At 40.1% G+C, this 14951-nt stretch overlaps 1 protein-coding gene and 1 pseudogene across 5 annotated transcripts in view; both read left to right on the top strand.

The window, feature by feature from the left end:
• PDXDC1 (pyridoxal dependent decarboxylase domain containing 1) overlaps positions 1-14951 on the top strand; it is a 62817-nt gene that overhangs the window by 25654 nt on the left and 22212 nt on the right. For all 5 annotated transcript variants that reach the window (XM_064295622.1, XM_064295624.1, XM_064295626.1 and 2 more), the window contains 4 exons: positions 6336-6420; positions 7356-7404; positions 7563-7664; positions 13411-13536. In XM_064295622.1, coding sequence (XP_064151692.1) covers positions 6336-6420; positions 7356-7404; positions 7563-7664; positions 13411-13536 — 362 coding nt within the window. The remainder of the gene's footprint in view (positions 1-6335; positions 6421-7355; positions 7405-7562; positions 7665-13410; positions 13537-14951) is intronic.
• Positions 9374-9862, top strand: LOC111748521 (non-histone chromosomal protein HMG-17-like; annotated as a pseudogene).

Here is a 14951-nt window from a genome sequence, read left to right as displayed (position 1 = left end):
TTGGAGAAATTTAACAAAATATATGTAAGATCTGTATACTGAATACCATAAAATGTGGCTGAGAGAAATTCAAGAAGACTCATAAATGGAAAAATACATCATGTACATGGATTGGGAGACTCAATATTGTCAAGTCAGTTCACCCCAAACTTATACATAGATTCAACTAGTCCCTATCAAAATGTCAGCAGACTTTTTTGTAGAAATTGATGTTGATTCTGAAATTTACATGGAAATACAAAGGATATAGAAGACCCAAAATAATTTTGAAACGAAATTGGAAGACTTACACTACTCGATTTGAAGACTCAACTGTGAAGCTACAAATAATCAAGACAGTATGAAATTCTGCTGGTAGGAATGCAAAATGACACAACCATATTGGAAAATGATATGGTGCTTCCTTAGAAAGCTAGAGATAGAAATACCATATGATCCAGCAATCCCACTCTTAGGAATATATCCTAGAGAAATAAGAGTCGTCACACAAATAGACATATGCACACCCATGTTCATTGCAATGTTGTTCACGATAGCAAAAAGATGGAAACAACCTAGATCCCATCCACAGATGAATGGATAAACTATGGTAAATACACAATGAAGTATTATGCAATGGTAAAGAACAATGATGGATCTGCGAAGCATCTCATAGTATGGATGAATCTGGAGGACATTATGCTGAGTGAAATAAGTCAATCACAAAAGGACAAATACTCTGTGAGACCACTACTGTAAAAACTCATGAAAAGGTTTACACACAAAAAGAAACAATCTTTGATGGTTACGAGGGAAGGGAGGGTGAGGATGGGAAAACACTAAATAGACAATAGATAAGTGCTAACTTTGGTGAAGGGTAAGACAGTACCCGGTACTAGGGAAGCCAGCACAACTTGTACAAGGCAAGGTCCTGAAAGCTCCATAGACACATCCAAACTGCCTGAGGACTGAGTTCCTGGGCTGAGGGCTATGGGGACCGTGGTCTTGGGGAACATCTAGCTCAATTGGCATAACATAGTTTATAAAGAAAATGTTTTACAATCTACTTTGGTGGGTAGCACATGGGGTCTTAAAAGCCTGTGAGCACGTATGAGCAGCTCATATTTGACAAAGGACCTGTGTCAGTCAATTGGGGAAATAATAGTCTTTTTAACAAATGGTGCTGGCATACCTGGATATCCATTTGCAAAAGAATGAAACAGGACCCATACCTCACACCATGCACAAAAACTAACTCCAAGTGGATCAAAGACCTAAACATAAAGACTAAAACGATAAAGATCATGGAAGAAAAAATAGGGACAACCCTAGGAGCCCTAATACAAGGCATAAACAGAATACAAAACATTACCCAAAATGATGAAGAGAAACCAGATAACTGGGAGCTCCTAAAAATCAAACACCTATGCTCATCTAAAAAGACTTCACCAAAAGAGTAAAAAGACCGCCTACAGACTGGGAAAGAATATTCAGCTATGACATCTCAAACCAGCGCCTGATCTCTAAAATCTACATGATTCTGTCAAAACTCAACCACAAAAAGACAAACAACCCAATCAAGAAGTGGGCAAAGGATATGAACACACATTTCACTAAAGAAGATATTCAGGCAGCCAACAGATACATGAGAAAATGCTCCCGATCATTAGCCATTAGAGAAATGCAAATTAAAACTACGATGAGATTCCATCTCACACCAACTAGACTGGCATTAATTCAAAAAACACAAAATAATAAGTGTTGGAGAGGCTGCGGAGAGATTGGAACTCTCATACACTGCTGGTGGGATTGTAAAATGGTACAACCACTTTGGAAATCCATCTGGCGTTATCTTAAACAGTTAGAAATAGAACTACCATATAACCCAGAAATCCCACTCCTCGGAATATACCCTAAAGATACAAGAGCCTTCACACAAACAGATATATGCACACCCATGTTTATTGCAGCTCTGTTTACAATAGCAAAAAGCTGGAAGCAACCAAGATGTCCATCAACGGACGAATGGGTAAATAAATTGTGGTATATTCACACAATGGAATACTGCGCATCGATAAAGAACAGTGACGAATCTCTGAAACATTTCATAACATGGAGGAATCTGGAAGGCATTATGCTGAACGAAATGAGTCAGTTGCAAAAGGACAAATATTGTATAAGACCACTATTATAAGATCTTGAGAAATAGAAAAAACGGAGAAGAACACATACTTATGTGGTTACAAGGGGAGGGAGGGAGGGAGGGAGAGGGCTTTTTATTGATCAATCTGTAGATAAGAACTGCTTTGGGTGAAGGGAAAGACAACACTCAAAACAAGGAAGGTCAGCCTAATTGGACTGGATTAAAAGTAAAGAGGTTTCCGGGATAAAATGAAAGCTTCAAAGGTCAGCGAAGCAGGGGCTGGGGTCTGGGGAACTTGGTTTGAGGGGACTTCTAAGTCAATGGGCAAAACAATTCTATTATGAAAACACTCTGCATCCCACTTTGAATTGTGGCGCCTGGGGTCCTAAATGCCAACAAGAGGCCATCTAAAATACATTAATTGGTCTCAACCCACCTGGAGCAAAGGCAAAGGAAGAACACCAAGGTCACACAACAACTAAGAACCCAAGAGACAGAAAGGGCCACATGAACCAGAGACCTACATTATCCTGAGACCAGAAGAACTAGTTGGTGCCCAGCCACAATCGATGTCTGTCCTGTCAGGGAGCACAACAGACAACTCCTGAGGGAGCAGGAGACCAATGGGATACAGACCCCAAATTCTCATAAAAAGACCATACTTAACGGTATGACTGCGACTAGAGGAATCCCAGAGGCAATGCTCCCCAGACCTTCTGATGGCACAGGACAGGAACCATCCCCGAAGACAACTCATCAGGCATGAAAAGGACTGGTCAGTGGAGGGGAGAGAGATGCTGATGAAGAGTGAGCTAATTAAATCAGGTGGACACGGGAGAGTGTGTAGGCACTCTTGACTGGAGGGGGGATGGGAAGATAGAGAGAGAGGGAAGATGGCAAAATTGGCACGAAACGAGAGACTGTAAGGGCTGACTCAATAGGGGGAGAGCAAGTGGGAGAAGGGAGTAAGATGTATGTAAACCTACATGTGACAGGCTGATTGGAATGGTAAATGTTCACTTGAAGCTTAATAAAAATTTTAAAAAATAATAAAAATAATAAGTTAAAAAAAAAAAAAAAGCCTGTGAGCAGTCTAATCCCTTTAGGAGCAACATACAAGGGGCAGATTAGTCCAAGGGACTAATGGACCACATCTACTGTGGCCTCCACCAGACTGAGTCCAGTACAGCTAGATAGATGGTGCTTGGCTACCACCACTGACTGCTCTGACAGGGATCACAATAGAGGGTCCCGGACAGAGCTGGAGAAAAATGTAGAGCAAAATTCTAACTCAGCAAAAAAAGACCAGACTTGCTGGCCTGACATAGGCTGGAGAAACTCCAAGAGTATGGCGCCTGCACTCCGTTTTAGCTCAGTGATGAAGTCAATCCTGAGGCTCACCCTTCAGCCAAAGATTAGACAGGCTCATAAAACAAAACGAAACTAAAGGAGCACACCAGCCCGGGGGCGAGGACTAGAGGGCAGGAGGGGACGGGAAACCTGGTAAGGGGGAACCCAAGGTCAAGAAGGGAGAGTGTTGACGTGGGGTTGTTAACCAACGTCATGAAATAATATGTGTACTGACTCTTTAATCGGAAGCTAGTTTGTTCTATAAACCTTCATCTAAAGTACAATAAAAAAAAAATTACTTTGGGGAAAAAAAGACTGTTTGAAATTAATCAAAGATAATAGAGTTTAGAAAAAGACCCATATGTTACTTGATATTTTTTACTAAGATGCCAAGGTAATTCAGTGCAGAAAGGGTAGTCTTTCCACCTGTAGTCTTGCCACAATTAGATAGCCATACAGAAAGAAATTGAAGCTCAACCCCTACATTACTCTGTATACCAGAATTAATTCAAAATGCATCATAGACTTAAATATAAGAGCTAAAACTATAAAAACTTTGAGAAGAAAACAGAAGATCTTTGTGACTTTGGGTTAGATGGAGATTTCTTCAGACACAAAAGGTATGAACAATCAATTGGACAGCATCAAAAATTAAAAGCTTTTGTTCTTCACAAGATCCTTTTAAGAAAATTAAAAGGAGAGGTACAGACTGGGAGAAAAATAGTTGCAAAACATGTATCTGACAAAGGGGTTGTATCCAGAATACGTAAAGAGCTCTACAAGTCAGTAATACGGAGACAAAATACACAATTTTTAAAATATTTGAACAGACATTTTACCAAAGAAAACATATGCATTGAAAAGATGCTTAGCATCATTAGCCCACTAGAGAAATGCAAAGTAAAACCACAATGAGAGTCTACTACACATGAGTGGAGAAAATAAAAAAATACAGTGGCAAATGCTGGCAAGAATACAGAGCAGTTGGAACTCTTGTACATTGCTGGTGGGAATGCAGAATGTTGTAGCCACTCAGGAAAACCGTTTCGCAGTTTCTTACAAAGTTAAGTACACTTAACATGACCTATCAGTTCCACTTCCAGTTATTTATCAAGGAGAAATGAGAACATACATCCACACGAAGACTTGCATGCAAATGTTCGTAACCGGAAACAACACAGGAACTCTTCATCTGGTAGCTGGATAAACATTGTGGTGCATCTATACAATGGAATACTACTCAGCAATAAATGGAAAGAGCTACTGATACATACACCAACATGGATGAATTTCAAAAGCATTTTGCTATGTGAAAAAACCAGACACAAAAGATTACATACCGTATGATTTCATTTGTATGAAATTCTAGGAAAGGCAGAACCATAGTGACAGAAAACAGATCAGCATTGCCTAAGGCCAGTGAGGAATGGGGAGGGAGTGACTGCAACGGGGTATGAGGGGTGTTGGAAATAGTTTACGTCTTGATTGTGTTGGTGGTTATGTAACTAACTGCATATATATGTCAAATGATAAACTTAATGAGTGAATCTTACTGTATGTAAATTATACCTGAATAAATATTATTATTTAAAAAAAAAAAACCGCCCACCCAAATATCCATCTTATTGCTAGCAGGAAAACCACCACCTCCTCCTGCCTGACGTACCATATTGTATGTTTAAAAAGAAACGTAATTTCACCCACATTCGATGACTTGATAGACTGGAGAGGCCGTGATTTGCATGTGACTGACTTACCAGTGTGTGGCGTCTCAGTCACTGTAGTACCCATCCCAGGGGTTGGTCAGCAGACATTGCTGAAAACCATGAAAGGGAAGCTGAGTGCTGCAGTCACTAAAACACAGCCCTGGGCTTTGCATTTTGATGGAGGGGTCATGTGAGACAACCCACACTTTCGTATATGATCTTGCTTCAACTAAACCAAGTATGTCAGTTGAGAATTTTTCTTTTTTAATTTGACATATGTGTGAGGGACGAAAAGTTTTCACCCTTTGATGGCATAAGCCCTCACGGTAGAACTCTTTGCTTTAGTCGTATTTGTTGAGGCAGTTTGAAATCTCAGTAGTTGGAATTCTGCTAATTGAAAATTTAGGACACTTAAAAGCATACGTAACTGCACAGTATACTTACGCTCCATGTTTGAAGGTCTGCCCAGCAAAATCTGTAAACAAATTAGCAAGGAGTGGCTTGAAAAGTTAATATTTTTAAACTGGCTTCAGAATGCTTGACCTATATTAAAAGGAAGAATCTCTCAGTTTGGGTTAAAAAAAAAACAAAAACAAATCATCTATGTACTCTTCATGACGGATGCACCTAAATCAAAATAACCCAGAAAATGACAAGAAAAACAAAAGGATGGAAAAGGATATCTCGGATAAATGCTAACAGAAAGCACTATAGCAATATTAGCATGAGATAGAATAGACTTCGTATTAATGAAAGGTATAATACACTGTGAGACACAATAGTTAGGAATGTGAACATAATTTTGAAATGTCTAGAGAAAAAAAAACTGCTAAAGTGTAAGCATAAATTGACAGATCCACAGTCTTGGTGGGAGACTTGAATATATCTCAATCAATAGATCAAGTAGATAGAAAATAAGTGTATTTGATGTACTTGAGTGTATTTAAGTAGAGGATTTAAATAACACAGATAACAAGCTTGATATATAACATAGGATACATACTTTCATGATCAACTTGTAACAGTTGATTTTAAATTAATCCAAAAAGAAAATTTCAATAAACTGGGGATATAATAAGTTATTTCTTCATAGGGAAATGATGCATAAAGAAGCTTTTATCCTGACATGTCTATTTTGTTTCTTTGCTTTCTCCTAGGAACTGCAGCAGTAGGGCACACAGATAAGATTGGGCGTTTGAAAGAACTCTGTGAACAATATGGCATGTGGCTTCACGTGGAAGGGTAAGTAGATGGTAAGATTGGCTCTATGTTGAGTATGCACACGGTTCTCGTGGAGGATGGGCATCCAGGCTCTCATTTTGTGGTAACATTTATCATTAAGGGCTCTTTTGGTTGCAAATAACAAAATAACCCAAATTGGCTTAAGCAAAAGGAGACTTTATGGGCTCACATAACTAAAAAGACCGGTGTTGGATCTGTCTATAGGCAGAGTATCAACCAGGATTCAGTCTCTGTTTCTGTTTCTCTCTCTCCATCCCCATCACTTGGCTCAGCTCAGTTTCCTCTATATTGGCTCTACTTATAGGTAGGCTTTCCTGTTGTGGTACAAAGTAGCAGCAGCTCCAGTCTTCTCTCAGATTCATGTTCAGTGGGCCAGAAGTCCTAGCACAAGTCTCATACTAAACAGTCACCATGGCCAGGGAAATGTGATACTTGAGTAGTTTGGGTTATTTGCCCACCTCTGGAATAGGTGGTGATGTCTCCTCTAGCCAGATCTCATGATCTGATAGAGGAGACTGGGATGGTTTCCCAGAAGGTGGTTGGCACTGTTAAGAGAAGAAGTGGGGAAGAGGATGCAGGGTAGCCCATAGCCCCATATAAACCACATCATAACTAGGTAACACCCATTTTTATTTTATTTTTCTGGAAAAGAATATATGAAAAAAAGCTGTGAAATCTTGTAAAATGGCACACTCATTATATGAAATAAGTAGTGGTAGACATCTCTAAAATACATTTGGATTAAAATGAATTTTCAGGGTTTTCCTGAAATTGGTATAAACCACATTTTCTGTTGCCAGTATAAAAGCTAATAACACAACTGAAAGACATTTAAATGTCAGCTTGTAACAGCACGGCCTTTTTTTTTTTTTAGTTAATTAAATACTTCATGAATAAGCAACAGTAAATAATTAAACTGGCGTTTTTTCTTTCAGTGTGAATCTGGCAACATTGGCTCTAGGTTATGTATCCTCATCGGTGCTGGTAAGTTGTTGATTTACTAAATGCTGGTATCTGCAGGCAGGAATTCAGAGTCACGCAGTTCCTGATAGCTTTTTGCTACTTTTATGAAGGGAAGAGGGTGTTGATTTTTAGCGTATTCTCTCTCCTGATTTAACAAAGCATTGTTCTCCTTTTGGTAGGCTGCAACCAAATGTGACAGCATGACGTTAACTCCTGGCCCATGGCTAGGTTTGCCAGCTGTTCCTGCAGTTACACTTTACAAGCACGATGATCCTGCCTTGGTAAGCTTGCTCTCATCAGGGGTAAGGGGGATGGCTAATAATCATTACTGAGTTTGGTGGAAAAATATAGAAAAACTAAGGAAAAAAGTGGAATTTTTCCTTATTTCCTCTTTGTGTTTTTTGTGTGTATGTGTATGGTTCCTTCTCCCCCACGTTTGTCGGTTTGTCATACTGTGGGGGCTTGCGTGTGGCTGTGATGCTGGAAGCTATGCCACTAGTATTCAGATACCAGCAGCATCACCCATGGGGGACAGGTTTCAGCTGAGCTTATACACTAAGACAGACTAGGAAAAAGGACCCAGCAGTCTACTTCTGAAAAGAATTAGCCAGTGAAAACCTTATGAATAGCAACGCAACATTGTCTGTTATAGTGCTGGAAGATGAGCCCCCCAGGTTGGAAGGCACTCAGAAGACAACTGAGGAAGAGCTGCCTCCTCGAGTAGAGTCGACCTTAATAACGTGGATGGAGTCAAGCTTTCGGGACCCTCATTTGCTGATGTGGCGCAACTCAGAATGAGAAGAAACAGCTGCAAACTTCCATTAGTAATCGGAACCTGGAATGTGAAGTATGAACCTAGGAGAATTGGAAATCGTCAAAAGTGAAATGGGATGCATAAACATCGATATCTTAGGCATTAGTGAGCTGAAATGGACTGGTATTGGCCACTTTAAATCGGACAACCATATGGTCTGCTTTGCTGGGAATGACAGCTTGAAGAGGAATGGTGTTGCATTCATCGTCAAAAAGAACATTTCAAGATCTATCCTGAAGTACAACGCTGTCAGTGATAGGATAACATCCATATGCCTACAAGGAAGGCCAGCTAATAGGACTGTTATTCAAATTTACACACCAACCAGCAAGGCCAAAGATGAAAAAATTGAAGATTTTTATCAGCTGCTGCAGTCTGAAATTGATCAAACATGCAATCAGGATGCATTGATAATTACCAGCGATTGGCATGTGAAAGTTGAAAACAAAGAAGAGGATCGGTAGTTGGAAAATATGGCCTTGGTGATAGAAACGATGCTGGAGATCAAATGATAGAATTTTGCAAGGCCAACGACTTCTTCATTGCAAATACCTTTTTTCACCAACATAAACAGGACCTGGGCCTCACCAGATGGAATACACAGGAATCAAATCAATTACATCTTTGGAAAGAGATGATGGAAAAGCTGAGGATCAGACCATAAGTTCCTCATATGCAAGTTCAAGTTGAAACTGAAGAAAATCAGAACAAGTCCACGAGAGCCAAAGTAAGACCTCGAGTATATCCCACCAGAATTTAGAGACCATCTCAAGAGTAGATTTGATGCATTGACCAAAGACCAGACAAGTTCTGGAATGACATCAAGGACATCATACATGCAGAAAGCAAGAGGTTATTGAAAAGACAGGAAAGAAAAGACCAAGATGGATGTCAGAGGAAACTCTGAAACTTGCTCTCGAACGTCGAGCAGTTAAAGCAAAACGAAGAATTGATGAAGTAAAAGAACTGAAGCAGAAGATTTCAAAGGGCGGCTCGAGAAGACAAAGTAAAGTATTATAATGACATGTGCAAAGAGCTGGAGATAGAAAACCAAAAGGGAAGAACACGCTCAGCGTTTCTCAAGCTGAAAGAACTGAAGAAAAAAGTCAAGCCTGGAGTTGCAATAGTGGAGGATTCTATGGGGAAAATATTAAATGATGCAGGAAGCATCAAAAGAAGATGGAAGGGGAGCAGTGTGAAGAAGAGGCGAGAACGATCCCCGGATCCACCAAAGCTCACGCACCGCTGCATCCTCGCGTTTAGCACCTGCGTCCCACCGCCGTCACCACCATGCCCAAGAGAAAGGCTCAAGGGGATGCTAAGGGAAATAAAGCCAAGGCGAAGGAAGAACCACAGAGGAGATCTGCAAGGTTATCCGCTAAACCTGCTCCTCCAAAGCCAGAGCCTAAGCCTAAAAAGGCCCCTGCAAAGAAGGGAGAGAAGGTACCCAAGGGGAAAAGGGGAAAGCTGATGCTGGCAAGGATGGGAATAACCCTGCAGAAAATGGAGATGCCAAAACAGACCAGGCACAGAAAGCTGAAGGTGCTAGAGGTGCCAAGTGAAGTGTGTGCATTTTTGATAACAGTGTACTTCTGGCGACTGTACAGTTTGAGATATTATTCTTTATCAAGTTTTATAAAAAGGCAAAATTTTGTTTTACTTTTTTTTTTTAAGCTATGTTGTTAGCACACAGAACACTTCATTGCTGTTTTATGGGGAAGGGGCAAATGTCACTAATAGAATTTCTCTGAAGCTGGATTGATGATGGAAGAAAACTCCCTTCTAGTTTTGAGAGACTTTCTCTTGGTTCCCAGGAAGAGGGATTCCCTGAGGTTGACACACATTAGCCACCTTGGCACAAATGCCTTGTGTGGAAAAAATAAAATTTGTTTTTACGTCCTCATGTCCTCTTCTCTTTCTCTGCCTTTAGCATAGAGTTGACTCCCGTAAACCCAGAGACCTGTTGGGATCTGACCCAGAAAAATTGGTTACCAGTATGTCAGGCAATCTGGACTTTGCAGGGATGCCGTCTCAGTGACTTTTTGAAAGTCAGGGTCAGCTTGTGAAGAGTTGTTAACATGCTAAATGTGAAATGTCAGCCCTCACTCTAAACTTTCCCTGTTGAGAGCATCAAATGAAGACTTCATTGGGTTTTATAGTGGCTTTCTGATTTTGGTAGTCCATTGAAGAAGGGAGTTGGAAAGTTGTCATATACTGTTAACAATTGTCTGTCTGCCCATGTCCTGCCTGAAATACCATAATTGTTAATGAAAAGTATCTTTAATAAAGCTGGATACAGTTTGGCTTGGGAAAAAAAAGAAGATGGAAGGAGTACACAGAGTCATTATACCAAAAAGAATTAGTCGATATTCAGCCATTTCAAGAGGTAGCATATGATCAGGAACCGATGGTACTGAAGGAAGAAGTCCAGCCTGCACTGAAGGTGTTGGCGAAAAACAAGGGTCCAGGAATTGATGGGATATCAATTAAGATGTTTCAGCAAATGGATGCAGTGCTGGAGGTGCTCACTCATTTATGCCAAGAAATTTGGAAGACAGCTACCTGGCCAGCTGACTGGAAGAGATCCATATTTATGCCTATTCCCAAGAAAAGTGATCCAATCGAATGTTAATAGCCTATGCAAGCAAAATTTTGCTGAAGATCATTCAAAAGCGGCTTGCAGCAGTATATCAACAGGGAACTACCAGAAATTCAGGCTGGATTCAGAAGAGGACGTGGAGCCAGAGAGATTGTTTATGTCAGATGGATCATGGCTGAAAGCAGAGAATACCAGAAGGTATTTTATTGAGTATGGAAAGGCATTCGACTGTGTGGATCATAACAAATTATGGATAACATTGCAAAGAATGGGAATTCCAGAACACTTAATTGCGCTCACGAGAAACCTGTGCGTAGATCAAGACGCAGTTGTTCGGACAGAACGAGGGGATACTGAGTGGTTTTAAGTCAGGAAGGGTGTGCGTCAGGGTTGTATTCTTTCATCATAACTATTCAATCCATATGCTGAGCAAATAATCCGATAAGCTGGACAATATGGAGAAGAACGGGGCCTCAGGATTGGAGGAAGACTCATTAACAACCTGCGTTATGCAGATAACACAACCTTGCTTGCTGAAAGTGAAGAGGACTTGAAGCACTTACTAATGAAGATCAAAGATCACAGCCTTCAGTATGGATTACACCTCAACATAAAATAAAAATCCTCACAACTGGACCAATAAGACACATCATGATAAACAGAGAAAAGATTCAAGTTGTCAAGGATTTCATATTACTTGGATCCACCATCGACACCCATGGAAGCAGCGGTCAAGAAATCAAATGACGCATTGCATTGGACAAATCTCCTGTAAAGGACCTCTTTAAAGTGTTGAGAAGCAAAGATGTCACCTTGAAAAGTAAGGTGCTCCTGACCCAAGCCATGGTATTGTCAGTCGCATGAGATGCATATGAAAGCTGGACAATGAGTAAGGAAGACCAAAGAATTGATGCCTTTGGAATTGTGGTGTTGGTGAAGATTATCGAATAATACTGTGGACTGCCAAAAGAATGAACAAATCTGTCTTAGAATAAGTACAACCAGAATGCTCCTTAGAAGCAAGGATGGCGAGACTGTATCTTACATACTTTGTTGTCAGGAGGGATCAGTCTCTGGAGAAGGACATCATGCTTAGTAAAGTTCAGGGTCACTGGAAAAGAGGAAGACCGTCAGTGAGATGGATTGATACAGTTACTGCAACAATGGGCTAAAACATAGCGGTTTTAAGGATGGCACAGGACCAGGCATCGTTTCGTTCTGTGATACATAGGGTCACTGCGAGTTGGAACCGACTCGACGGCACCTAACAACAGCAACAACATGGTTCCGTCTTGTGTTTTTCAAAAACCTTTTAACATAAGTGGAATCATACTATGTGCTTTTTCTGTTTGTTCTCAGACTTCTCCATGTGTGAAGAATTTAAAATAATATTTTAGTGTGTTTTTGGTTAGTTTACCCACCGAGTTACGTTCTCATCTGACAGTTTTCACACAAATTGTTCATTGACATTAATTACATTTTTCATAATATGTCAACATTCTCTCTAAATGTGTTCTGGTCATTTCATTTCCAGTACTCTAGTTTCGCTGCCCCCTTATGTTCCTGTCTTTGCTTTAAAGTAAATGCTGACCTTTCGATGTCATACAGGTGGTTTTTTAGTAGAGCACTGTTCTCATGGGTAATATCTTTATTTTGTGTGCCGCTCTGTTATTTCACTAAAAGGTGATCTCAGGATAGTTTGGGTTCAGAATTTAAAGAGTGCCTCCGGGCCATAGCCTCAAGGAGTCCTCTGGTCTCAACTGGTTCAGTTAGTCTGGCCTTTTTTAAAAATTTGAGTTTTGTTCTACATTTGTCTCTGATTCTATCCAGGATCGTCTGTCATGACCCCAGTCAGAATGGTCATTGATGGTAGCTGGATGCCATTTAGTTCTTCTGGTCTCAGAGTAGATGAGGCCGTGGCTTGTGTAGGCTGATAGTCTGGTAGACTTTTGTATGAAGAATTTTTAATGACATTTTATGGATGTGTAATACCCTATCAGTTAAATACCACCATTTATTTAATTGTTCTCTGTGAACTCTGAGGATATTTTCAAATTTTTGTTACTGAAGTAATGAAACAATGAACATCTTTCCACATTTCAAATTCTTTCCTTCAAATAGGGTCCTAGAAGTGGAATTACTGAGTCCGTATTTTAAGGTTCCTGGTCTCTGTTATCTAAAATGTTGTAACGTGTTTTTAAAAAAGCCATAGTATCGTTGATAGTGGGTCCATTAGTGATAGGCAGGTGCAAAATAAGCTTTACGTGCTTACTGCTAGAACAGGGAGTGTCTTGCTCAGGTGATAATGGCCAGGTGTTTGAGGACACTCACAGCTCCCTTGGAAGGGGCTGCCTTTTGAGTGACTAAGTGCTCCAGCTTTGAGATTTGACCAATCTGGATTCTAATCCTGGCTTTCCCACTTCTTACCCACAAATCCTTGGAAAAAGCAAGGTCTCTGAGCTAAGCTGCCTAGAATCCTTACCTCATTTGAGTAATGGAAACAAAGTGATTGTCATAGTATCTGCCATGTGCTAAGTATGTAGTAAATAGTAACTGGTTAGTTGTTGTGTGATTCCAATGGCTTCGATTAATAAACCCATATTATTTTTTTCAGACTTTAGTTGCTGGCCTTACATCAAACAAGCCAGCAGACAAACTCCGTGCCCTGCCACTATGGCTGTCTTTACAATACTTGGGTCTTGATGGGGTTGTGGAAAGGATAAAACATGCCTGCCAACTGGTGAGTAGAAACGCAAAGTTTAAATGAGTCACAAATATTCCACGGGAAAAGCAAAGATAGAAAAAGACTTCATTTGTTTTCCATCCATCCAGTAACCTCATTGTCTGGGTTTACCCATAGCATAAGCAAGCAGACTAATTGCCCTGCATGTATATGTTTCTTTTTTGAAGTTCTGGGGGACTGCTGGGGTTGTCCCAGGATTTGTGTCCAGATGGAATCAGACTAAAATGAATGCCAGTGTCAGCATGGAATGAGAAAAGAAGTCACAAGATAACAGCCAAGGAGTGGAGAAAGGTGGAAAAGGGGGATATATCTCATGTGACTGATCTACCCTTGAGGATGAGGGAATTTGAAGGTTGGGGTTTGATTGTGGATTGCTTGTATATTTTTAACATCAGCTGCTTGGGCTCCCAAATTGAGGGGCTCTGGGGACAGTTGTAATCTTCTGTCCATAGATTTGAGGTGTTCTAATTGTGTGTGTGTTAACTGTGAAACATAGACTCGTAGAGTTGCTAGCAGTGGGAACCAACTCGACGGCACCTAACAGCAACAGTTGTGAAACGTATATAACTATGCTATAGTTAAGTAAGCCACAGGAAAAAAAAAATCGTATTTATGCAGCTCGAAGGCTAACCTCTTAAGCTTAAAAGCATGATGTCACCTCTCTACACCTCTGTTTTCTCATCTGTAAAATGGGGATAATGATATAACAGAAGATTATTTTGAGGATTTAACGAGTGAATACATGTAAAACTTACAGTAGTACTTGGCCATATAGTTAAGTTACTCAAATAGGTTTAATAATAAATCTGTGTTTTAAATATAATCTTAGGGAATTGGCATTTTCCCAAGTGTCATTCTTATGTTTAAGAAAAATCAGTATTTTTATATTGCTCTAGCAACAGACCCTTGGTTCTTACTGTTTTTACACTACAAGCTAATTTTAGGATTTTTGTTTATTATATTTAAAAAAGCACCACACTAAAAACATTTTTTTCACTGTGCTGTTAGCTCACTTCTTCAGATTTGGCTCTTAAGAAGGAGAAGCCTTTATTGCTGTAGTAACTTAGTTTGGGGACAGTTTGGGCACTCAAGGGAGAGTTTTTCAATTCCCCTTGGCCTATGAAGTACAGGAAAATAATGACAACATTAGCTACCAAACCCTTGAGGTCACCACAGCTCTGGCATTTTCCCTTCAAGCAAAAACTGTAGCTGATCCCAGATACTCGGGAGGACTTGAGTGATGTCCTGTTGCTTACTCACCACTACGGAAAACAGGCATATGCTAAACTGCATGAAACTTTTGCAAATATGGCCAGCTTTGTACATTCATGCCTTATGTTCCCCTAGATCAAGGGTTTCCTGAGAGTAAAAATCAGTATTCTTTTCCTTGTCCTCCTTTTCATCTCCCTCAC

This window comes from Loxodonta africana, chromosome 12 (assembly GCF_030014295.1).
Source record: "Loxodonta africana isolate mLoxAfr1 chromosome 12, mLoxAfr1.hap2, whole genome shotgun sequence".
Classification (NCBI taxonomy): domain Eukaryota; kingdom Metazoa; phylum Chordata; class Mammalia; order Proboscidea; family Elephantidae; genus Loxodonta; species Loxodonta africana.
The sequence above is the reverse complement of the archived record's forward strand: the minus strand, read 5'-3'. Positions and strand labels throughout refer to the sequence as shown.